The following is a 27,428-nucleotide window of genomic DNA, read 5'->3' on the forward strand; positions in this document are numbered from 1 at the left end:
TGTCTGGGTTCTGGGAGCAGGTGTTCATGAGATACAAGAAATAAGAGTATTATTAGTCCATTCTAGAACTAAGAAAGGGAGGCAGTATATCGTCAAGATTAACAACTTGAGCTATGTATGGACTGACACCGTCTGCATTCAAATCAGGCTGCTCTGCTACCAGCTGTGGAGTTTTGGGAGCTGACTTCACCTCTCTGGACCTCAGTTTCATTTATAAAGTTGGTACAGTTCTACCCATTCAAACTGTGATTGCATTGATTTGAGGATTCAGTGAATTATTACTTACAAAGGAATGAGAAAAATGTTTGGCACATGACAAACATACAAATAAAATTTCACAGATAGATGCAATACTTTAAAAGTATCCACATGTGTCTCTTAGTTTCACCTCTTGTGCATTAGTAGTTTTCCAAACTTTTGTGGTCACACAGTTCTATCAGTTCAATTGACGTGTATACCAACATCCTTATTTTATGTATACATTATGAAAATTACATTGCTATAGTAATGAATTTCATGCAGCTTTAAACTAGACCGCAGATTCCCCAAGTCCTCTTTTATCTTTTCCCAGTACCCCTGAGCTGCCCTGGGGCACCCCTGGATTGCTGCACCTCCCCTCCCCAAAGAATTCTTTGTTCAAAGCCACCTACGGCCTCCTCCGGTCTTTCTCAATTCCAGTGACTTACTAAAGAAAAAAGGGTAGCTGTTGAGGAAATTAATTATATCCATTACCATCTGGGAATAATAGTAGTTCCTTAACTCTCCCAAGATTATTCACACACTCAAAAAACATCCTGTGTTATCCTTACTGAATCCTTCATCAAAGGCCGAAGTCTGGGGGCCAAGGCAGGGTCTGACTTCAATTGATTCTGCTTCTCACTTTTTCCAACTCGAAACTCCAGGTGCCCCTTTGGTGAGTGCACTGGTCTCTGGTGGGGTCAGTGATGACTATTTTGCTGGTGTTAGTCACTTAAATATTGGACTCAGAGGCAATGAAGACCGTATGTACGTGAGAACAAGGTCCGAGGAACTGGTTAGTGGAGAATGCTAAGGACCAAGTTTTGGAATTTGAGTTTGCTCCAGATGATAAAACAAATAAATCATTGAGAAGTAATGCCCTGTAAAGGTAGAAGAGGTTGAATCCTGCCTTTATAAAATGCAGTATGCTCATGACTCTGTTCATTTATTTTTCTTCCATCCCAAGAAATACAAACTCTTAAAATGTAGAGGGAGAAGAAACCTCTTTATTTTTTCCTTCTTTATATAGTCCAAACCCAAGATTACATTTGACTTTGGAAAAAAAAATACTTCTTGTAACAAATAGCCCATGTGTCACAAAAGTAGCAAAGAAAAGGACAACATAGATCCTCTGGGACTGCTATGCATCCAGGAGATAGCTAAGAATGTATATATTTCCCTACAAGCCACATAGGTGTGATAGGAACGCTGTAGCTGATACCACTCCTGGAAGCTGCCAGAATCCTTCTAAAGATCTTTGGACTGATTCTCTCCTTTGGCAAGAGGTTTGCAAAGGGAAGTATCTGTGAGCTATGAAGAGATCTAGAGGGAAAATGCTATACTTCATAAGAATCGAAATACCTCATTTACCATTCTTTAGGAAACTCTTTAGTTCATAGACACTTTGCAGGGAAGATTGTTTCTTGATGTGTTATATATATGCTTTCCCATACTAAGTGATAGTTACAATATACATGCCTGTGAAATGATCATCTCACAAGAATTACAGTGTTTAATAAGAGTAGAAGCCTATCAATAAGTCCCACTCATTCATTAAACAGCTTGGTGTTGAATATCTACTGTATGCCAGACCCTATTCCAGGTGTTTGAGATATATGAATAAGCAAAATAAATGCAAATTCTGTTCAGAGACACTCCTCCATAGGATTTTGCATTCCTACTTGTCTTTCTGAGGATGCCAAGAATGCACTGCTCTTTACATGGGCTATTTCTCAATGTTTGTAGGAAGCAACCTTGAGGGGTGGGGTTATGTCTCCTCCTGGGACAAAGAACAAGATTGCTTACTGAATGCTAAAAACCAGTGGGTTCCCAAGCTCAGTAGGCCTTTGGTACAATGCAGACCTACTATGTGTGGCATTTCTGTGATCCTTGTGTATTGCTCCTGGGGACAATTTGGGGGACACAGAACACCAACAGAAACATGATGCTTATGTTGTTTGTTGTGCTGTGAACAGTAAAGTGTATTTCAGACCCAATAGTCTCATGTCTTTTGTCCCCCATCTGTGAAACATCAACAGGATAACTTTTTAGCTTTCGGGTAAAATCAGTCCCACAGGTGAAAAATCTATACCCTCATTCCACTTCTGTTCTAGCGTGCCTGGCTTCAGTTCTGTCTTGCTCTTATATTTCAATAAAATTTTAGAATTCTTCTTGCTTATTTCTGCTCCTTGTCTCAGGAAGCCATCAACTGGGCCTTTTTTAGCTTTTGTATCATCACCACTACCACCAAAAAGAGAAAAATTATCTGTCTTACAAAATGCCAATATATTATAAAATTTCATAGGAATTTAATAAATCTTGAGCAACATGACTTTATTTTTATAGGACAGTCACTGCTCTAAGGCAAAGATGACAATTTAAATACTAAGAGATAGAATCATTTTGTAGATCTGTCACTGATGGACTGCTAAAGGCAGGAATTTCAGTCACATTTTTGCTGGAGGTCAATACTAATTAGTATTTTATCAGCAGGATTTCTCTTTCAAAATCATTTTATAATATTCAGGTAACTCTTCCCCCTACCAGCTACTTGCTTTTTAGAATTGGACTTACAAGCTCATTCTTGATGGATTGTTCAGAAGTTTATTATGATGCCAGGGTTGGTTTGTTAGGTTAGATCTTCTGATATGTAAAATATAGCATATTTCAAATGGCTTCTAATACAAAAGTTATGTGTACCCTCAAGTTATAAGGGCAATGTGTCCTCTTTCCAATACATAAATTTTTTCACTGAAAAGTACCCTGAGAAAATAAAGTGACTAGCAGGAAGGGAGGGAGGGAGGAAGAGAGGGAGGAATATGTATTGACCCTGAAGCTTCAGGGGAAAGCTGTTAAATGTCATCTTACCATTTAAAATTAAGGAAAATATATTTAAGAAATGTAAATATTTACTTAGCCCAGAGTTCAGTTATTCATCCATCTAATTTGTTAAACAAACACTTAAGTCCTAGGTCTAGGTGCCCAGCTGTGTGTTGTGTACTGAGAGTTGCCCAGGGAGTAAGATATGGTCCTTGTATCCTAGATGCTAAGCTGGTAATGGAGTAGAAACCCACACTCATGGTATCAGTACCAAGGCAGGGATGACCTGGAGATGTGTAGGCAGAGCACTCACCTCCTCAACCTCATTCTAGAGGGTCTATGTAAGGCTATCTGGAGTAGACATTTTTATTTTTCTATTAGATACTGGGTAGTAATTCTACGTCAGACATTGTGCAGAATTCATAGTTTTTTAAAAAATGTTAAAACAATAAGGGCAATATTTAAAAAAGCATATTCTCAATCAAAAAATATGTACATTTATAGGGATGCCTGGGTGGCTAAATTGATTAAGTGTCCGACTCTTGGTTTTGGCTCAAGTTGTGATCTCCTGGTTTCGTGGTTTTGAGCCCCGCGTCAGACTCTGCACTGACAGTATAGAGCCTGCTTGGGATTCTCGGTCTCCCTCTGTCTCTGCCCCTCCCCCACTCATGCTGTCTCTGTCTCAAAAAATAAATAAATGAACTTTAAAATTATTTTAAAAGTACATTTATAGAAAAAAAATCATAGTTAAAAGTTTTTTGTGTTTTTTTGTTTTGTTTTGCTTTGTTTTTTGATATTTACCAGCCATCTCAAATCACTCACTGACTTCCAAGAAACAGAAGGCACCTCAGTAACCCCAGCTGCCTCCTCCCACTGCCTTCCCAACCTCATCTTTCATCCCAATTCTAAAGTCCTACATCTCTTTTTTAAACTTAGATTTCTGACATATGGAGCCAGTAATACAGCACTGATGAATTTCTTCCTTTTATGTTTCTCAATGATTTGGATTTCTATTTGAGATAAATATAGTAAAGGCTTTTTAGAGTAACATATTTTTTTTAAATGCTTCCAGATTTTATCCTTCCTGGCAGAGGTCAAAGTTCAGTGTATAATCTTTGATCCAGTGTTGCTCTCCAGAATGACTGGATCTTAGAAAAGTTTTGTTGCTCTTATTTTTGACGGCTTTGTTTTGTTTTTTGTTATTGTTAAGTGATGTTCTGACCTGGATTACCATCATATATTAGGCTTTATAGGACTATATTATTTGACCAGATGAAATACTGTGTGGGAAAGTCACTGAGCAGGTGGAAAGTGCCGTTTAATTCTTCCAACAGGAGAGGCTCATGGTCGTTTTGAAAAAACGTAAAGAGCAGAGAAACAGGTTAGCAGAGCTAAAGAACAGCAAATGTCTCCTCTGTCATTGTGTGAGAATTTTAATCAAATGGCCTGCCTCATGCAGCTTTATTTTGCATTGAGATATTCCATGTCCCCAAAATATTTCTCCGATGGTGGTAATGAATTGCATTGCCCTCTCCGTTGTAAGAGTACGGGTATTCTGCAGAGCCATATGGTTCCCATTTATTTTAATGTGTCTTTGACATCAGGAGAATTGCTGAGACAGCAGAGGAAAGTGCTTACATCTTGGACTGCAGCCAGAACTACGATTATTTACGTGTAGTAACGAGTACCTTTTTTCCCAATAAGAAACAGTTTGGCCTTAAGATGGTATCCATGTTGAGATTTTAATGAAATGGGAGTGTAAATTTATATATTTTGGAAATGACTGTTACTTTAGTAGTAGTGAAATGTGTTTCTTAAGCATGAAGTTTTAGGGTTTAATTGCACGTATGAGAAATTAAGGAAACAAGCTGGGAAGTAGGCAGTCCTTATTTTCTCACTGATAATAAAGGAACATGCTTTTTATTTGGTTTAACGGCATCACCAAGATAGTACCCTGCATATGTAATGTTTACCATCTGTGATTCTTAAGGCTTTTTACAAAGGTAATTATTCCTGGTAATATTCCTATGAGGGAGATAACATAATTCTGAAAATATTAATGGAACTGAGACGCTCATGGATGTAACATGTACAATGGATTTTAGCAATTATTAGAATACATATTTTTAATTGATTACTTTATTTAAAAATTTTTTTCTTAAATATTATTTTCCAGGTCCAGGGACAGGATAATAATGTTTTCTGAAATTCATTAGTAACATAATATGCTTACAATAAAGAAATACTCTTTAAAAAGAAGACAAATAAATACCTGAGTAACAATATATGTTCCACATGCTCCATGTGTGAATGTTAACATTGACTCTGTAGAAGTCTTCAAGATTCCTTGGAAAATTTTAATATTATCTAAAGAAAAGTACATAGGATGAAAAGAGAAAAGAATTAATTTGATGAAAATTCTATAAAAAATAGTTCTTACCTGTAATGTCAGATGACTAAATGAGTTTCTGGACCAGGGGGAAAAATATTCCCAATTTCCAATCTGCTTTGGGCAAAACTGAGCAGAATACAGGGCCTAGATTTAGCAAACACTTTCATATCCCATTGTGTTTCACATATGTTACGCATGGATTTGAATTTATAAATTTTATTTAAGTGATGTACTCCATAACAACAAAGTTGAACCAGAAGAAAAACTGTTTGTCCAACAGAGAATTGAAACAACAAAATTCATGATATGAGTTACTGTAAATTTGAGGGATTAACTTGATGAAAAAGGAAAATTAGAATGAAAATCAGTCTATCACTCAGTGGTATTTTTTTAAATTTAATTTTATTTCTTTTAATTTACATCCAAATTAGCATATAGTGCAGCAATGATTTCAGGAGTAGATTCCTTACTGCCCCTTACCCATTTAGCCCATCCCCCTCCCACAACCCCTCCATTAACCCTGGTTGTTCTCCATATTTATGAGTCTCTTATGCTTTGTCCCCCTCCCTGTTTTTATATTATTTTCGTTTCCCTTCCCTTATGTTCATCTGTTTTGTCTCTTAAAGTCCTCATATGAGTAAAGTCATATGATATTCGTCTTTCTCTGACTGACTAATTTCACTTAGCACAATACCCTCCAGTTCCACCGACGTAGTTGCAAATGGCAAGATTTCATTCTTTTTGATTGTGTGTGTGTGTGTATGTGTGTATACACACATACATACCACATGTATGTATGTGGTATATATACATACCACATATATATACTATATATATGTATATATATGTATATATGTATATATACTATATATATGTATATATACATACCATATATATACATACATACATACCACGTGTATGTATGTGGTATATATACATACCACATCTTCTTTATCCACTCATCCATCGACGGACATTTGGGCTCTTTCCATACTTTGGCTATTGTTGATAGTGCTGCTATAAACAGGGGGGTGCATATGTCCCTTCGAAACAGCACACCTGTGGATATCCCATGGATAAATGCCAAGTAGTGCAATTCCTGGGTCATAGGGTAGTTCTATTTTTCGTTTTTTGAGGAACCTCCATACTGTTTTCCAGAGTGGCTGCACCAGCTTGCATTCCCAATTAAGTGGTATTATTTAATCTCTAGTTTAATCTAAATATGTTCTAATTTGGCAACTCACCATCCCCCATATCAGTCGCGCTTTCTGTTGATGGCTGGGGCACTCTGCAGTCATAGCACATTTGCAGTAGAATGTCAAATTAATGCAAGGGGGGCATTAAGTCAACTATATATTAAGATTATATATAAAAGAGTGGCACCTGGGTGGCTCAGTCGGTTAAGCATCTGACTTCAGCTAGGTCGTGGTCTCCCAGTTTATGGGTTCAAGCCCCACATTGGGCTCTATGCTGACAGGTTGGAGCCTGGAGCCTGCTTCAGATTTTGTGTGTGTCTCTCTCTCTACCCTCCTCTGCTTGTTCTCTCTTTCTCTCTCTCTCAAAAATAAATAGAACATAAAAAAAGATTATATATAAAAGAGAACATGATTTCTTTTTAAAATTTTTGACCCTTCAATTTTTCAATTTCAATTTTATAACTTTAAAATATAGTATTTATTCCTTATATCCAACATGTATTAGAACAAATGATTTCTTCCTTTTTTTTATTCAGCAGAATTAGGGGGAAAGCATAGGGGATATCTTTAATAAAATGGAAATGTGTGCATAAAAAATAGCTAGTTCTGAAAAATGATCACTCTTTGTTAGTTAATCATTTTAATTATCAATGACATCAAAGCTGGGAGGTCAAAGTTTATACCCAGACACAGTTTTCATATGCGGTATCCTAAATTCACATCAGAATCTTGGGTGGTAAATCTTACATTTTTTCTATGCTGAGAATTGCAAATGGATGATTATGCTGTTAAAGCACCTCTGTAATGTCAAAGCCAGCTTGCAGTGTCTCAGCAGCCTGGGTTGTAGCTGTCTGGAGAGGTTCAGGAGAAAGCTTGTCCCCTCTGTGCAGCTCTCTCGTTTGCTTGTGTGGACGTAGCTGACAGACTGAATGGACGACGACGTGACATGCATGTTCATGATCCAAAACAAAGCTTTAGTCATCCAGCCCCAAGGGTCATCTTTTTATATTATTTCTATTTTTGCTGATTTTTTTATTTGTTTAAATGCATATGCAGTATTTGGATAAATCTTGACAGAATACTTAACTTCTTACAGTCTTATATGAGAGGGTTTTTGGTTTTGTTTTGTTTTTGCAAACTGGTGACTTAAACAAAAGGGTGTCATCTTGAATTTTTTAACTTAGAAGCTGCAATTCACAAAGGACATTATTAGTCTCGAGGGCAATGCACTGCGAATATTTCCAACTTAATATTAGAATGGAAAATTTGTGCAGCTAAATGATTAAACTACCTAATCTTGCCTAAGAATTTTAAAGCTTTTCCTTCTCTACAGAAGGACTGAAATCAGAATGATGACTGATTTTTATGTATGTCTATCATATTTTATATGGTGTGGTCTCCTTGTCCCTTTATTAGCACATGGATTGTTTGGTTGGTTTGCGATGGGGAAGAGTGACATTTAGAGCCTAAGGAGAGAGATGTGCTATAATTTGAAAAGCATTTAGAGCTATCATCCACTCTGTAGGGAGCCAGATACAAACTTGGATTTGACATCACAAGCATCACTGTAAGTGGGAGCTATTTTTCCTTGATTTTTGTCTTTGAATGTTATTTCATAGTAAAAGGGCAGTAATAAAACGGGGAGGAAAAAAACCATGATTTGCTGTCTCTTTGGAGAATTCTGATATTTTCTTACATTTCCTGACTCTGTCTCAGTTCTGATTACTTCTTTGGAAATGCAAAGCACTTCAGTTCCAAAATATTGGGTGTATCCCAGTATTGCCTGTCCAGTGTTTGGGAGAGTCTCTCTATTTTGTTTATAACTCTGTGTGTGTGTGTGTGTGTGTGTGTGTGTGTTATATCCTTCAAAACTGAGTATAAAATAACGTACTGAATATACAATAATGTAACACTGATTTGGCCGTAGATAATAGATCACTTTACATCCCATACTCGAGGTAATTTGGATTCTGTTCATGGTTGGAAAGAAAATATCCCCAATTAGTCTTTACTTTCATTTTGCCTCTCATTCACTCATGCCACACGGTATTTCCTTATTATCAATCTTTTGGAGTTTCTCCCACTTGAATGATTTACTACATTACTTGAGCAAAAAATTGAAAGATATGGGGCACCTGGGTGGCTCAGTCAGTTAAGGTCTGACTTCAGCTCAGGTCATGATCTCATGGTTCGTGGGTGCGAGCCCCTTTCAGGCTCTGTGCTGACAGCTCAGAACCTGGATGCTGCTTCAGATTCTGTGTCTCCCCCTCTCTCTGCCCCTCCCCTGCCCACTCTCTGTCTCTCTCTAAAATAAATAAACATTTTAAAAAGTTTTTTTAATGATGAAAGATATGACTAAGGCAAGTATATTCAGAAAACTTGAGGATGTAACTTAAAAGAATAAAAGGGTAGAATTAGAAGAAGGAAGGATTGCTTTTAATAGCAAAACAGGCTTCACTTTCAAAGAAACTACTCCTATATTCCTTGGCTGTTGGATTCATTTTCACTCTTGTGGTTTAGGGTCTGAGACCATGTGGTTGACACCTGATCAAGAAAGGCCAACCTGGACAATCATGTCAAGCTGTAAAGTACAGGAGAATATGATCACAGAACATTTACAGAAGTCACTTGTAAAGGTTAAGGACATATTTTTTGTAATCTTAATAACTTTAACCATTGGAAATTGATTTAATATCTAAGCCATTAGGATAATTTTTTATATAAAATATTTCTGATGAGACCGGATTTTTCTGTTTGTAAGCTAGGTTTCATGACTTCATAACTGATTTGATCTTGATTTGTTCCTCAAGAGGTAAGAAGCAATATGCATACTTTCAGAATCCCTGATTAGTTTGCTGTGTATGTTTCTAAAAACGGGAGTTTTTCTTGCCCAGGACTTACCAGCTAAACAAGTTAATTTCAGTAATCTCATTTTGCTTAGACTAAATTCTCCCCAAATAAATGAAAAATAAACACCATATATAGACTTACAGATCATCTGGTATTTTCCTTCTGGGAATAGTGCATAGGAGAGAGAAGTATATTATTGAATTTAGACCCAAATGGTAGAATTAATATTTTCCACAGACTGGACCACAAACTCTCAACTTCTGTGTACTAAATTTAGTGCCAGAAAATATAATTCTGTTTATTGTTCTCTGCATTTCTGGCTATACCAGGGCTTTGCTGATAGTTGTTGACACTACAAAGAACAAGTGCCTTGTGAGGGTAACTAGTTTGCTGTTCAAACATTAGTTCCACGGGTGCCTGGGTGGCTCAGTCATTTAAGCATCCAACTTCAGCTCAGGTCATGATCTCGCAGTTGGTGAGTTCAGCCCTGTGTCGGGCTCTGTGCTGACAGCTCAGAGCCTGAAGCCTTCATCAGATTTTGTTGTCTCCCTCTTTCTCTGCCCCTCCCCTGCTCATACTCTGTCTCTCTCTGTGTCTCTCTCTGTCTCTCTCTCTCAAAAATAAATAAACATTTTAAAAAATTAACAAAAAACAAACAAACATTAGTTCCAGAGTGGCTGCCCAATAGTGGAATCAGTAGTCTAAGATCTGGTCTTCAATTTTTCAGGCCCAGACACGTGATGATTTCTTGCATGCATAGAAGGCAATCTCAGATGGAATAACACATCTAACCACATTCAGAAATGACTGACTTATAAATCTGAAACAAATTTGATTATTTTCAGCAAGAAATAAAATTAATGAGTCAACTAGATACTCTTGTTGATCTGAAGGTGTATTCCAATTTGTACGAACAGGTTCATTTATAAGTGTGGAAATGAAGCAAATTCAGTTGAATTTTCTTAGAGCTTAATTTGATTCAGTTGTGATACCTTGATATATTGATCAAAACTTATTAGTTTTGGCTTCCATTTTTAATCCACTCTGTTCATGGACTCTTTATATGATTTATGGTACAGATTATTTTATTTTATCTACTTACATTCTCATCCTGGAATTGTGAATTAGGCAATTCTCCAATTCTCTTCTCCATTCATTTCCAAAGCATTACTTTAGGAAAGATAGCTTCTGCAGATAGCTAACATCAGTCACTCTGTGCTGTTTATTCCTTTAGTTTACCAAGATCAATATCATCTCCATTATATGTGATCGTTGTACAGTAACCAGCATACCCTGATGGGAACCATAGTGGTGTTCTCAGGAGCTGGGTCTTGTGCAGCACACAGAGTACTGTTGCATTTACACGCTGAGCTTCAGGGTGGTAACTGTGAATAGGATAAAAGGAAACAAGTTTAAAGACACCAAAAAAATTAGTGTGTATGAAAATAGACTAATTATTTTTCAAAGCAGTAATGAAAGACACCTTCTCCCTTTTTTATTCACTCTTGACCTCACAGTGGTAAAGTGAATTCTGGACTCTGTAGAGACACAAAGTAGAGTTCAGTCATTCTGCAAAGGGCACAAATTACTAGGTAGGCATATGAGGGAGGTTTCAGATTCCCTAAGGCAGATGTGCTGAGTGAATTTGGCCTGTTTGTCCCAGGCTTGAAGAACACACACTCTTTTTTTATGACTTCATTTTGTGATGTTAGTCAAATTGGAGCCTGGAGGCAGGAGATAGCCCATAAAGGCCCATTCTAGTGCTCCAATTCAATCATCAGAAGAGAGACGTGGGTGGCTCCTATATCCAGGAAAGCTACATTTAAAATATCTCCCACGAGGCTGATCTTATAGTATTTCAAAGCCTTTCTTTTAAATATATCCATAGGCGTTTCGATCATTATTTTTACGGTGCTATTTATAATATGCAAATTCTAGAAAAAGGATAAGCACAGGTTTGAATTATAAACCCCCATGGATAGGAACTGACACCAATCCAATCCTAACACACTTTGACAATGTTAGCAAAGCCAAGAGCCCAGGTGAAGGGACTCTACAACCTGCCACTATTGTTATCCTGGAAGCCTTAGAAAATTGTCTTTTTGGAAAAAAGTAATCTGGCTTTTTAGGGAATGGTAGATTCATATCACAATAGATCCATCCAGAAGACTGGAGAATCCTTATAATCTAAAAGTCTAAATAAATGTTAAAAATGAAATTTGTCTAGACTACCATGAATTATATGTTAAAGATTAGTAATAAAATCACCAGAGATGTTTATAATAATTATTTTAAAGAGTTCATTAAAACCTTTTTTTTTTAATCTGTAAATTCATCTCCTTGAAAGATAATGTCTCAGGGCATCATTTAATAATAACAAAAGTGAAAAAGGTTAAAGGCTATCACCCAAAACCAGAGGCTCTTGCCTGCTGTAAGGTGGTGACAGATGAGCCTGTCAGATAGGGTGGCAGATTACTAGGCAGGTTGCTGAATTTTTCTTTCTAGGGTAATCTTTTACATTTTGACAAATTCTTCCCTGTTTTGAGATGATTTAAACATACTGTTATGAAGCAGATCAGAGCTTCTAAATCAAAGTTGAAAATTGTCTCTGCTGGCAGGAGTACAAATATGTGCAGTGAACATGTACATAAATAAATGGGAAAATTGTGTACACGTTTGAAAGTATTTGCTTTCTGGCGGTCTCCTGTGGAGAAGTAGAACAGTAGAGAAGAGGGGGAAGTTGGGAAGATGAAATTCTTGCCCAAATGTCATTATTTCTGTTACTCTATAAACTTCTCAGTCTGTTATTCTGTCTGAGTTTCTCATCACTGGAAATGGAAGTTCCGTGTGGGCAGGAATCACCATGTGGGTTTTTTTCACCAATATATCCAATCATCTGGAAAGTGCCTGGCACGTAGTAGGCCCTTTGTTTATATTTATTGAATAAGTCAATTCGTGAAATGTGATTAATCATAACAGCCTCTCTGCATTTGGTTTGAATGTTTTAAGGGGGGGGAGGGTATGAGGCAAAGGAACTTGAACCCTTTTGGAAGAAGATTCTTAAACAAATGCAAAGTGATATTGTAGTCCCTTTTCTTTCATTGCTTATGCAACCTTCCAATCAAAATCATCTTTGAAAGCAGCAGCAGTTGACATCTACCAGAAGTAGTATGACACCAAGACTCAGCCTTGTTCAACTCCCTGGACCTTGGAATAATAAATTCCAGCTTCGCTTCTCCTTATATGACTTTGGCAATGTTATTAACCCTTTGGTGACTTGGTTTCCTCAAATGGAGACACAGGTAATATCAACCCAAGGAGTTGTAAGGATAAAATGAGATAATTCATGGGAAGCACTCCATAAATGTTAGCTTATATTACTGGTGGCTATCCAAGGATTTTTGCTCAGTGCATTGTTTCTGTCTATTTGTCTACCTGAGCATGCATATTAGTTTCCTAAGGCTGCTGAAACAAAGTTCCGCTAACTCAGTGGCTTAGGACAACAGAAATTTCTTGTCTCACCATTCTGGAGACTAGATTGAAATCAGCATGTTAGCAGAACCATGCTCTCTCTGAAAACTGTAGCTTTCCTTGCATTTCCAGCTTCTGGTAGCCCAAGGCATCTCGGCTTTTGCAGTATACTCCTAATCTTTGTATCCACCTTCACATGGACTTCTCCCTTTGTCTCTTTACATCATCCCTCCATGTATGTGTGTTTAAATTCTCCCTTTTTATATGGATACCAGTTGTACTGCATTGACACTCACCCTAATGACCTTACCTCAACTCGATCACCTGTGTAAAAATCACCTGTGTAACCTGGGGTGTTGAGCGTTAGAACTTCAACATATTGGTAGGGGAGTAGCTGAAATGATCCATAAGAGCATGATTCTATATTTTTCTCCTCAATTCAGTGTACTTTTCTTTCTGCAATGGAGAAATATCATATAATATGGCACCAGATTGGGGAATTGCTGGTTTAAGTTTACCTTTTCCACTAACTACCTACATTGAAAAAAACTCAAATTCTGCAAGTCTGGGTTACTTTATAAAATAGAAAGACGGGGTGAGATGATGTCTAACATGTCTTCTAACTCTAAAAAGTTCATGTTTATAATGTGTGCCTCTCTTTTTCTCAACTATGGTGTATATCTCAAACTTCCATGATGCTTAATGCATCTTGATGTCCCCAACTAATAATAAAGATTCTAATGTATTTCATAGCCATTTTCAATTGTCTCAATGTACACTTATATTAAAATCCTACTGTCTGTAATGCTAGTTAGTAGGGTTCTTATCAGATGAAAACTTTGTTAAATTTAGGTTGTGAAAATGTCTTAATAGTGCCAGTAAACCTTTTTTGTAAGGTTTTTATTGCTTTTTAAAATTTTCTAAAATTCATAGACATTTTTTTGCCAAGTGCCCTCAATATCAAAACAATATCCAAAATATAGGAGTTTGTAGTATGTCTTTTCTGATTATAGTATGATGCAACTCATGTGAAGAACCACAAAATCCAAACTTAAGATGCTAGGGGAAATAAATTAAATTCTGCCACTGACTCACAGACTATTGGCAACTTTCCTGAAAGTTTGCTTAGACTACCATTATAGAGGACTTAAAAGTCTACTCCACTATAGCTGGAGGAAAATTTAAGAAAGGAAATAGAACTCTGTGCCAGCTCTCAGATAGAACATTTTTAGTGTCTCCCAGCCAGAAAGGGTTGACAATAGATTCAATAGCATCAAATGGCATTTTTTAATTCTTCACCTCATCTGAAGACTGCTGCCCTAGGTGTTCACTGAACTGTTTCTTTCTCTTTCAGCTTCCTCCATCCTCAAAAGGGAGAAGCGGCTAAGGACAAAGAATGTGCATTTTAGCTGTGTCACCGTGTACTACTTCACCAGGAGGCAAGGCTTCACGAGCGTGCCCAGTCAAGGGGGTAGCACCCTGGGCATGTCCAGCCGCCATAACAGTGTGCGCCAGTACACTCTTGGTGAATTTGCAAGAGAACAGGAGAGGCTCCACCGGGAGATGTTGAGAGAACACCTCAGGGAGGAAAAACTGAACTCTTTGAAACTAAAGGTAAAAAAAAATCATTAGGAACTCACTTTTTGCAAAACCTTATAACCTTACCTTGATTTGGTTGAATTAACCATTTTCATATTTATATTCATTGACCAAACTGGACATTTTACACAACAGACTGCCTGCTAAGGCTTTTTTTTTTCCTTTTATGCAAAAAACAGTAAAGTGTCTTCACTGCAAACAATGTGGAAAACTTACCTGACATCATTTATTTATTCATTCAGTAAATATTTGTTATTGTGTGCTACTAGGTCATGCACCCTCTACTGGGGTTGGGGCCAAATGGTCTCAAAAATAGATGTGGTCCCTTATCTCCTGGAACTTCCATATTAATAGGAAAGAAAAACATCAATCATGTAAACAGAATAAACTCACAGCTTCATTAAAAGCTATAAAGTAGAGTTGCAAGGGGTTCTGAAAGTAGTAACAGGGAACTGATATGCTCCAGAGGTCAAGGAAGGTTTCTTCAAGGAAGTGACAACTGAACTGAAATCTGAACAGATAACTAAGCCAAAGGGTTGGCAAGAGTGGTCCAGGCAGCAGGAAGAGCCAGAACTGCCTTGTGCCAGAGGAAGTACAGTGAGCACACAAAGGCTAGTGTGGCTGGAGCAGAGACAAAAACAATAGATTATTCATGAAGTAGATTATACATGAAGAAGGCAGGGCAGGGCTTTGTAGATCATGCTAAGGCATTTTTTTTTCTCTTCATACTAAGAACATCAAAAGTCATCCAAGAGTTTTAAGCGTGGGTCAGTGTACAGAGTGGTAGAATAATAAGATCTGGTTTGTGCTGTGATGTGAGTATAGTTTGGGGTTAAGGGTTGCCATGTTGGTAGGGGAACATACAGAGTTAGACCATTTAAGAGGCTATCACAGTAGTTCAGGAGAGATGTTGATAGATTAGCTAGACTGATGGTGGGAAAGATGAAGAGAAATGGATAGAGGGAGAAATTTGGGAAGTAAAATCAACAGTTCCTGATGACAGACTGGATTTGAAAGGAAAAGAGGGGTACAGTCAAGAATGATTCCTAAATTTCTGGCTTACAAAACTGAACAGGTTGTGGGTAATAGTACCTTTCTCTATGACGAGGGTATGGCAAGGAATCCGGGAAGAGGAGCAGGTTGGGGCTGGGATCAGAAGGGAAGAGGTAGATAATGAGATTATTTTGGGACATACTGATTTTTTGAGAGGCTTTTGGGTCATTAAAGAGATGTCAAAGAGGTGTCCAGGCCACATTAGAGATGAAGTGGAGAGAAACATAGTTCAGAAACTGTCTTTCATCAACCAAGACAATCTTTAAATATGTGCTGATCCATCAGCCTATCAATATATAGGAAATGCTCTCTCATCATTATCTAATGACAAAGGAAATCTTTTTTAGGTAATCCAGGATACTTAACATAAAGAGCCTCTTGTTAAATAGCTGAAGACCATAAGCACACCTGTGTTACCTGTACCTTTAGCTTCCAGGCGCAGAGGTGTGCTGTGTGTTTTAAAATACCTCGTTTTTATGTATTCTGCAGTGTGTATATCTGCCTTGTTCCCAATTGTATAAGAAGGCAGTTGTTCAAATTAACCTAGACACAACCCTAGCCTAGAGTATGTCTCTATTTCCTTTGATGGTATTTTTGACAAGTTTCACTGAAAGTCCCTTAGGATCTTTTTTGGTAGCAATCTGCTATTATTGTTGTTTTTCATGATCGCTTTGCATATAGCTTAATTTAATAATAATTCTAGATTTTCTTCTGAAATCCACCCTCTGCCTTTCTAACCTACTGCAAACCAACTCTACACCCTCCTCAAAGAACAAAGTCATTCTCTAAACTCAAACAATACTAATGGCTGCCATTCATTAAGTGATTTTTATTTCCCAGGCATTCTATAAACATCATTTAATTTAATCTTAACAAAGACCCAGCGGGATAGGTAAATTATGAGGCCATGTGTACTGAAGAAAAAGAAGCACAATGATGTTAAACACTGACTCACTCAATAGAAAATCGGTTATATTATCCTGTTACTTCCTATTCTAAAATTAATTGATCACCCCCTCTAGGCATTGGGAAAGACAATCTCTGTACCTATAGGGAGTCATACCTTTCTAGAGTTTGGTACTGTGTGAAGTGGTTTTTAACAGCTGGGAGACTATAATTCTGAGAACCAAAGATTTATTATGGTGAACTTTGAGGCACATTATACATGTGATGAATGTTAGGAAGAGCCACACACCCACAGGAACCTTCCATATAAGGCAGTAATTTATTCTGATATTATAATTTATATTCAGCTGCTTTTATGCTGTTTTCTTTACTAAGCTGAAGAAGAAAAGAAGAAGAAGAAGAAAAAGCATCCCACTATTTACTCATTTTTTAATTTTTTTTTAAGTTTATTTACTTATTTTGAGAGAGAGACAGAGCAAGGGTGGGACCAAGAGAGAGAGTGAGAAAGAAAGAATCCTAAACAGGCTCCACACTGCCAGTGTGGAGCCCAGTGCAGGGCTTGAACCCACAAACCATGAGATCATGACCTGACCCAAAATCAAGAGTCAGGCACTTAACTGACTGAGCACCCAGGCACCCCCATATTTCTTTTTTGTTGTTCTTAGTGTTGGAAGTTGGAGAGGCAGTCATTCGAGTGGGTGTTATGGCAAGCCAAGGTTTGTCATTGGTAAGTGAAAACATGCGGATTTCCCTTTTGGTGAAGATATAAAAAGAAGATATTTGGATGTCATTGCTCCTTTCAGATGAATACCAAGCAAAAAGATAATGGGATTCTAAGGCCATCTCATCGTAACTTCATTGTACTGAAAATATTTAGAAACTCAGAACCATATCACATGAACCTAATAAAAGACCATAGTAATGTGGACTAGTTTGCTAAAAAAATATCTGAGAAGACTGAATGGAGAAACAGTTGTATACTTTTTTTTTTAATTTTTTTTCCCAACGTTTATTTATTTTTGGGACAGAGAGAGACAGAGCATGAATGGGGGAGGGGCAGAGAGAGAGGGAGACACAGAATCAGAAACAGGCTCCAGGCTCTGAGCCATCAGCCCAGAGCCTGACGCGGGGCTCGAACTCATGGACCGCGAGATCGTGACCTGGCTGAAGTCGGACGCTTAACCGACTGCGCCACCTAAGCGCCCCAACAGTTGTATACTTTAATTATAATTCCTCTAGTATATTAAGTTTTATGATTTTTAAAATATCATCAACTATATTTACCTAAGGTTTCGCTATCCCAAATCTAAAATTAGCTATCCAAAAACATTAACTATCCAAAAATTTCACTTTGGTACTTGGAATTTCACTTCTAATGTAACATTTTGTCTTGAAATATTAATACCTCTAAGGTAAGTAACAAAATAAGTGTAGCTAAATTGATTCCATTATTTTGACTGGGGCAGCAGGAAGGTCCCTGGAAAGTAAGGATTGTTAAAGACAAACTTCAACTCTGGCTTTGACTGGAGGTGGTTCTCTGTGAGGAGCAGCAAGCTGGCTATTGAGTGAGGACAGAAAAGGCCCATCTGACAAGATAAACATTTCCCAAGGTCCTCTCCATGGAGACCAGATAAAACACCACAGGAAACTCATTGGACCTGGAACTGGGTAGTATCCCTTTTCCTTATTTGAGAACCAACAGCCTAGAACAGTAATGAGAAGTTCTCCCTCCACTGTGCCTCATGTCTTTACAGGGTGTTTCTCTAGGTTCCAAACAGAGAACCCACTAATGCAATGACACCTCTTCCAATGGGGCCTTAATAGTGAAAGATCAGTAAACAGAAACACTCACTACATACTTCTTGATGTTCTCTTATAATAAATATTTTGGAAGCAGAATAAGAATAGGAATTTAGTTTTTCCTTGTAAAACTGATTCTTATTTAGTAATCCATCTCTTAATCAAATTATAAATTAGACATGTTGGGAAATAATATATGCAATTAGATTTGTAGAACACATCCAATTCTGTTTGGGGGTTCAAGCGTCTTTTTTGGTGGTGGTGGTGGTGGTGCTCAAAACATTGTCAAAAAACCATCAATACACAAAGCTGATTGAATAAAATGGTTGTTCCTAGAAGAAATAACTAGTTTGAGATTTCTGCATTGCAGAGAATAGTCCGTCTTCCCTGTCAAGCCCATTCAAACATGTCATACTCTTCACAGTAATCAAGGCAGTCATGTTAATACTGTACTCTTCCAAATTAAGTGCTTATATTTCATCATCTGCACCACATTGTTGAACAATTACATTAGCCTTTATTCCCATTTCACATGTATCTGTAAAATGCATTAGGCAGCCATTTATGTTTCAAAGAGCCTTGGCATTCCAATTGCCTCTGGGTTATATCTTACTGGATTCTACTACCTTGTTCTAGGAAATTCAATTTAGCTTTCACAGCTTTGACTGGCTTCTCTTTCTCAATGTTTTTCCAACCTTGTTCTTTTTCTCCTTTCTAAGATCAAAGGCCTATCGCCACTCTGGTACCATTTCCAGTTACTTCCAAGGGTTATATACTTTTCTCAATTTTTCAGTCATGTGTTCCTTGAGTAATGCTTGGTTGTATGCTCTCTTTCTTAAAAAAGAAAAAAAAAGTTGCCAGTTGATAACTTCCTTTAATAATCAACCTTTTAAAACTATTTAAATTTTCTTCATCCCAAATCTCATATTTAAGGCTGTGCTTTATTCACTTAGTGACTTACCCGTGCAACATAATTCTCCCCCCTTCACCTCCAGCCTTGTTCCTCATATCCCTTCAATGATTTACTAACCTCTAGGTAAATATCCTACATGCTCTAGAAGATGTAAAGGATTGGGGGGTTGTAAGAAATGGTTGACATAGGCTATTATCTCAAGTCTATAGTTTCTAAATTTTTGGATATGTCTTTAACCACATCCTGGTTCTATAGTTCTCTATTAGATGAGTCAGAGTCTGCTGGCCATGGTGTATTTTAACTCCATTTATCCTTATGGAACTTCACTGTTAGACTCCGTAGAACTTGCTCAAGAGCATACTTAGTGCCAGTGCTTCCAGAATGTATCCTTAAATGGAGCCCTGCTCCAACACCAAATGAAAAACTTTGATACCTGCCAAACACCTGTTGTGTCATGTGCACAACCTATTTTAACAAGTACAGAAAAAATATACCTAATCAAAGTGATGGAGACTGACAGACTGGGCTTCAGCTCTGGGCAAATGCAATACATTAAAGAATATGTTCTTTTAAAATACTGCTGATATTTTAACTTTAATGGAACAATTAAGCATATGTAATCAAATCTTTATATTCTTCTTGTGCAATACACATTGATCCTCTGGTTCAGGAGTAATCAATTTAACAGATTCTCCTTATCAAACTATGGAATGCATCCAGTGGTGTGCTAGAGCTACAAAAGTTGCTCACTGAGGTGTATTGTGCATATATCTTCCCAATAGTAGTTTAAAATCAGCCATGATGAGACTATTTACACCATGGGACTTGACAATCACAACATATTACAACTTTTTTTTTTTCCCCAGAGACATCATTGTTAAATATCTACCAGCACACTGCTGGATTCATTTGGCTTAATAGCCACCACTAGAAGAAGCAATGTTGATCTAAACCAGAAAGGGGGATAATGGAACATATGAAAGTTTATGTGTCTTGTATGTTGATATTATCCTCCTTTCTGGTGATTTTTGTGGTGGTACATAAGCCACAGACACATTGTGAATCCAGGTTGTTGAATTTCTTATAGGCTGAGACAATAATCAAAGCTTCCTGGTTCTTTGAGGGCATAATTAAATTGGTTCCAATTTGCCACCTGCTGTTAGCAACTAATGAGCAGAAGAATTATACTATAGGATTTGACTGAATATCAAAATAACATGAATATTTCTCTTTAGTTTGCCAGAGAATTAGTGACTAGGTTGTCTATCCAACTCATACCACAAAACCAAAAATTCTTTCTATCAAATATATGTCCAGTACAAAGCCACTTACTCCACATCTTTGGTGCCCAGAGCACACTGCTTTTTGAGATAACCAATTCTATTTATCCAGCTATAATTGTTAGAAAGTTCTTCTTTACATTGACCAGTATGCTCCCATCTAATTCTATCTTTTGACCCTAATTCTGCCCTCCAGGCACACAGAATAAATCCTGTCCCTGTTCTCTAAACTCCAAGTGTTTGAAAGCAGTAGTGATGAATATGCAAATGTTTGACAGTAGGCTATGTGGGCTCCTTGTGTTTCAGTTCTATAGGATTAAACATCCTTAGTTCTTTCTACTAATCCTCCTAGGGCATGGATTTCAGACCTTTTATCAGCTCGGTTAAGTTCTCCTGGATATAATGCTGTTTGTTAATGTCTACCTCAAAATATGGTACTTGATCTGGACATTGTACTCCAGATGGGATCTATCTGGTGTATAGGAATATGTTATAATATCCTCTCCCAAGTTGGGGATGCCCTATCCCTGAGAATACACTAAAAGATACAGTAGCTTTTTAGACCTTGATCAATTTGTTTGTTCATATTAAACTGATAGTAAATAAAAGAGCAACAAAAAGCAAGCAGACAAACAAAGCCCAGGTAAATCAATTCAGCTTCATCCTGTAAATCAAAACTTTATACATCTCCAGGGCAAGAATTCTCTTTAGTGCTGAACATGACCTGTGATCAATGAAGTTTGTTCTTTAATGTGAATAAACTTCATCTTGTCACACTCAAATGTGATAAGCCTACCCCTTAGTCTTCATTAAAGATATGACTTAATGGGAATGCAAGCTGGTGCAGCCACTCTGGAAAACAGTATGGAGGTTCCTCAAAAAACTAAAAATAGAACTACCCTACAACCCAGCAATTGCACTACTAGGCATCCAAAGGTGTGCTGTTTCAAAGGGACATATGCACCCCCCTGTGTATAGCAGCACTATCAACAATAGCCAAAGTATGGAAACAGCCCAAATGCCCATCGATGGATGAGTGGATAAAGAAGATGTGGTATATATATACAATGGAGTATTACTCGGCAATCAAAAAGAATGAAATCTTGCCATTTGCAACTATGTGGGTGGAACTGGAGGGTATTGTGCTAAGTGAAATTAGCCAGAGAAAGACGAATATCATACGACTTCACTTGATGAACATAAGGGAAGGGAAACAAAAATAATATAAAAACAAGGAGGGGGACAAAGCGTAAGAGACTCATAAATATGGAGAACAAACTGAGGGTTACGGGAGGAGTTGTGGGAGGCAGCATAGGCTAAATGGGTAAAGGACATTAAGGAATCTACTCCTGAAATCATTGTTTCACTATATGCTAACTAATTTGGATGTAAATTTTAAAAAATAAAATTTAAAAAAAGATATGACTTAAAAATTATATTTAACAAGACAAAGTCCAGTTCAGGGTATTCTCTCAGAGTAGTGATCCTCAAGAGGAAAGGAGGGAGTTTCCCCTTCATGCCACAATGACCTCCACCTGAAACTTGTTGGTATATGTGGCACATCCCTCATTCCCAGCCTCACTGGTGTCCAAAAGAGCTAAGCATCACTGTTATTAGAGACATTTTCAACTTCTCAGATAACTAAAAATTCATGTATCTAACCATTATTAATAAGTTCACCTCTTATTAATGAGTTCACATTTTGTCCTTCCATGTATAAAACATAAAAAAAACTTTGTCCAAGAAACCCAAAACGAGATCAGTGGTTTTCCAGCTGGGTTCTATGGGGTCAGGACTCTGTATCTCACTCCAGCTTTCATCTATTTTATAGCTTCAGATTTTGAATGGAGTTTAATTTGACAAATGGACATTCTCTCGTTAGTGAACCCAAGCGATGACCCTGGTAGTCACTGCACTGCTGTCTTTCTTCAGATGTACAGAAACCATCTGTTTAAATAATCCTTTCTAGAATATTATCTAGAATTAGCTTTTTTTTTTTTAACAATTCACTCCCATTTTGATCATCTTTTGTTTCCTTTCCCCATAGCTCTTCACACATATTAGACTGAGCAACCATAGCTTTAAGCTTTTTCATTTCTCCATAGCATGAATGGCCTGGACCTGGGCATGCTTACATAAAACAGCTGAGTACTATCTCACTGTCTCCTCTTCTTTTATTTTATTTTATTTTATTTTATTTTATTTTATTTTAGAGAGAGGGAGAAAGCATGAGCAGAGGAGAAGGGCAGAGGAAGAGAGAGAATCTTAAGCAGGTCCCATTCTCAGCAGAGAGCCCTATGTGGGGCTCGATCCCACAACCCTGGGATCATGACCTGAGCTGAAAACCAAGATTCAGACACTCAACCAACTGAGCCACCCAGGAGCCCCCCATCTCTTTTTTATATGTTAAATCCTTGCTAACATATCTGATCTCCCTTCTGGTTTGAAGGTTTTCTCCTTGATAGAGACTATGGAATCAGAATAGGAGCTAAATAACTCTTCTTTGTGCCTTTGTATCTACCCTTCCTTTTCATTTGTCTATCATTTCCTCCTCCCTGCTACTTCTGTAACTTGCACATGTATTTTGTTGCCCTTCCCACACTGTATCTTATTTATTGCATGATCATCTCTCCACCAAGCTGGAAGCTCTAGATGGCAGAACTCTCATACATCTGTAAATCCTGACACCTAGTACAATGGCTGGCAGTGTAGCATAATGATTAAGCATTCATTCATTCATTCATTCATTCAAAAATATTTCTTTATCAATTACCGTGGAACTGCAGTTAACAAAGTGCTTGGGGTACAGTGGTGAACAAGACAGACTTGGTCTCAGTTCTCATTGTGTGCACATTGTGATGGGGGAGATACACATGAAACTAATCACCAAAAATAATATATTAATACAAAATTGGGCAGCATACTATGCTGATTAAATTCAGGCCAGAGTTAATGAATTAAAAATCAGCTGAGATAATCAAGACTGATATGTTAGCTGCTTCTGCTGGCATTTCCATTAGAAAGTCTACCAATAAGGGGCAGGGGCTGGTTAGCTCAGTTGGTTAAGCATCTGACTCGGTTTGGGCTCAGGTCATGATCTCACATTTCATGAGTTCAAGCCCTGTGTCAGGCTCCATGCTGGCAGTGTGGAGCCTGCTTGGGATTCTCCCTCTCCCTCTCTCTCTGCCCCTCTCCTGCTTGCTCTGTCTCTCTCAAAATGAATAAATAAACTTGAAAAAAGAAAAGAAAGTCCACCACCACATGCTCACAAAATAGGTACCCAAAAGAAATGCCATAGTTTCAGCTTGTTTCCTGTTTTCTTCTTTTCTGAGCTCTTATTCTCTGTGTCTGAATCATATTTTTCATTGCTGAATGAGCTAAATCTAAGGAAGCTTGTACTGCTCTTTCGTCTGCTATGCCACAGCACTGAGATCGGCTCTTGGAACGTGGCTGCAACCATATCTTTTTTTCCCTTCTGTATAAGATTTCACTATTCCTCGAAGAATGTTTACTCTAAACTGTCTTGAAAGCCTGGCTTTTCCTTTGAGGTCAAATAGACCTGAGTTTGATTCTCAATACAATCACTAATAAGCTAGACTCTGTCAAATTATCTTCTCAAGGCTTCAGCTTTCTCAACTATTAAGAAAAAAATCCTTCATAAAATTGTTGTACAAATTAGGTGAGATAATCTATATAAAGTATGGAGCCCAATGACTGGTTTTCATTATATGGTTGTGTTGGTCATACTCAACATCATTATCATCACTATAATAGGCAGTAATCAGTGTTTATGGAATTGAATTTTTTTTCACCTTATTTCTTTCCACTGTCATTTTTACATGTGTTAATAACTTTGTAATAACTCTTTCTTACTAAAAGTACCTTTTAACTGCTAAAAGGAAGTGTTTTCATTTTTGTGGGGTTTTGTCTTGTTTTTAGCATTTTAGTCAATCCACATTTTCAGTACTATTTCCCTCTCCATATTCAGTTTGCGTTGAACTAGTTTTTTCAGGAACTTAATCCACCCAAAATTTCATCTCACTGGAATTTATGGTGGAATTCATTCACTACATGACATGACAAAAAAAAAGGTAGGGAATTGAATGCTGACTTTCACTTGAGCCCCCCTTTTCCTGTACTTGACCTAAAGCAGTCTGAGAATCATTCTACTGATTCTGACAGTTATGTATCCCATCCTGTATGTGTATTTAGATGGCCAAGGGTTTTACTCTACTGGGCTTTGGAAACTATTTGTTCATATTTATCAGTACAAATCAGACAGCTTTGTAAAATTGATATGTTTAAATTCTGTCTCTTTAAAGAAAGTTATAGTCCTTACAATTGTAGAATTGTAGTCTGGACAAGTTACATGGTGACTCAAGATTTAAGTCTCATTTTAATTATCCTTCTTGGAACAAAGCAAGCAAACACACACTCACACACCCAAGCCCTTGGCCTTGAGATTCTTCTAATATCATACAAAGAAATGCACACAAATGTAGGATAAATCTAAAATAAGGTAAAGATCATTTAATCAAATCATGAGTTAAGGCTTACTTATCACCTCTAAAGTGACAAAGCCAGGAGAATACAGGAGCTATTCTCTAGATGCCTACAGTTTATTTACTTTTTTTCTTTGCTTATGGACCAAGACAGGAAGTGATCCTGTACAAATTCGCTCATCTGGATAATTTGCAGGCCAATAAAAGGACCATGCTCTGTCCCATCTCACACCTTTGAAGCTATTGTTGTTCAATAGTTTCAATGAACAATGCTGTTCAACCAGCATTAACTTATATTTCCATCATATCACATAATTACCATTTCTTTTTCATTATGGGAACATTTCAAATGTACTCTCAGCGACTTTCAAGTGTGTAGCACAGTTTTGTGAGCCATAGTCATCATGCTGTACATTATATCTCCAGAACTTATTCGTTTTTTTTTTTAAGTTTATTTATTCATTTTGAGAGAGAGAGTGAGTGAGCAAGCATGAATGGGGGAGGGACAGAGAGAGAGGAAGAGAGAGAATCCCAAGCAGGCTCTGTGCTGTTCACATGCGCCCAACATGGGGCCCAACCTCACTAACCATGACATCATGCCCTGAGCTGAAATCAAGAGTCAGTCACTTAACTGTTGAGCCACCCTAGTGCCACTGTAATATATGAATTTTAAAGAGCATTTAAACTCAGTAGGTTTGGCCTGGGTTTTAAAGGAGCAAATGAATAAGAGTGCAAGAGGGGCTGGGGAAGCAGAGTATCTCTCAATGAGTACATACCACACCAGAAACTGTGAGGAAGGGGAGAGAAGGCAACTGACTAGGATGAACTTGAGTATTTCCAATCTTCATTAGAAATGGCAGAGATGGGCACCTGGCTGGCTCAGTTGGTTAAGCATCCAAGTTTGGCCCAGGTCATGATCTTACAGTTTGTGAGTTCGAACCCCACATTGGGCTCCGTGCTGACAGCTCAGAACCTGGAGCCTGCTTCTGATTCTGTGTCTCCCTCTCTCTCTGCCCGTCCCCCACTCATACTCTGTCTCTCTTCCTCTCTCTCTCAAAAATAAATAAACATTAAAAATTTTGAAAAGAAATGGCAGAGATGATAGTGGGGAGGTGAGGAGAAAACCTTGCCAGATCACTTCAACATTAAAATGATATTTTGAGGGACGCCTGGGTGGCTCAGTCAGTTAAACGTCCGGCTTTGACTCAGGTCATGATCTCATGGTCCTTGAGTTCGAGCCCCGCGTCCAGCTCTGTGCTGACAGCTCGGAGCCTGGAGCCTGCTTCGGATTCTGTGTCTCCCTCTCTCTCTGCCCCTCCCCTGCTCATACTTTGTCTTTCTCTCTCTTAAAAGTAAATAAACATTAAGAAAAAAATTTTTAATAAAAAAAATGATATTTTGAAATCTGGATTAGGGCCCCTGTGGGTTCCTCAACAAAAGTGAAAACAGTATGTAGCTCTATGTGAAGAGGTTTTAGATTCTTAATTGAATTTTTATCTTGAAATGAAATTCTTTATTGTAGTTTACATATATAGGAATAAGAGACACAGATCATATTTCTAAGAGCACTTCTATTTGGAATAATCATCATCTATAGTTTGATTTTTAAAAATTTTTAGATTCCAACTGGTAATTCATGTTCCCTGAACAGTTTTCATTGATATGTTAGCAGCCATTTATATTTTTAAAAAATCAAACTGTTGATATAAAATGAAAGTGTTTTCATTATTTTTTGATGTTAACCACTTACACAAGGGAGCATAATTTAAGAACACAGAGATTAAATAGGAAGGAAATATTAAATGAGTCACGTTAACCAAGTCCTGGGTGTTCTCCAGGGGCTGTGTAGTCAAATCTTGATAAGTTTCACATAGGCCAAGAATTAGTGAAAACAAATCTAAATGACACAAAGGTGACAAGGTGGGAAAAGTAATGCCTCCTGTTTGTTAATACAGCTTTGCCTAACACAGAAGATTGAGTATGTGCTAGGTAATGACGCATTTGAATCTCCCAGAAAATCAGATCTTCACAGAAGAAAGCTGTTTCTGTTAGCAAATAAGAATTAACAAAAATGATAATAGCAATCAATCAGAGTAGCATCCTAGTACAGGACATTACAGAAACATGGAAACAGCTTAACCAAGACATACATAAAGAAATGCCAACAAAAGAAATGCATTGCAGATCACACTGAGAAACAAAACCCAATAAAGGGGGAGGCCCATCTTTGCAAGAACACAGATTTAAGCTCTGAATTATTCAGAAAAATATAATTAGTGGCTTTTGAAAATGCAGTTTAGAGGCCCACTGTAATAGACTTTAATACATACTTGCTACTGGGGTGTTTCCTCTTCTTGAGGGCAAAGACCAGTCTTCTACCTGTTTTAGAGTAACTTGTTCTACAAATGT

At 37.5% G+C, this 27,428-nt stretch overlaps 1 protein-coding gene across 3 annotated transcripts in view; it reads left to right on the forward strand.

Annotated features, from left to right (window-relative positions):
- Positions 1 to 27,428, forward strand: part of CSRNP3 (cysteine and serine rich nuclear protein 3) — a 212,332-nt gene that overhangs the window by 170,017 nt on the left and 14,887 nt on the right. For all 3 annotated transcript variants that reach the window (XM_023259415.2, XM_006935332.5, XM_019838201.3), the window contains one exon: positions 14,321 to 14,580. In XM_023259415.2, the coding sequence (XP_023115183.2) occupies positions 14,321 to 14,580 (260 nt within the window). The remainder of the gene's footprint in view (positions 1 to 14,320; positions 14,581 to 27,428) is intronic.

The sequence above is a fragment of the Felis catus genome, chromosome C1 (assembly GCF_018350175.1).
Source record: "Felis catus isolate Fca126 chromosome C1, F.catus_Fca126_mat1.0, whole genome shotgun sequence".
In the NCBI taxonomy this organism is placed as follows: domain Eukaryota; kingdom Metazoa; phylum Chordata; class Mammalia; order Carnivora; family Felidae; genus Felis; species Felis catus.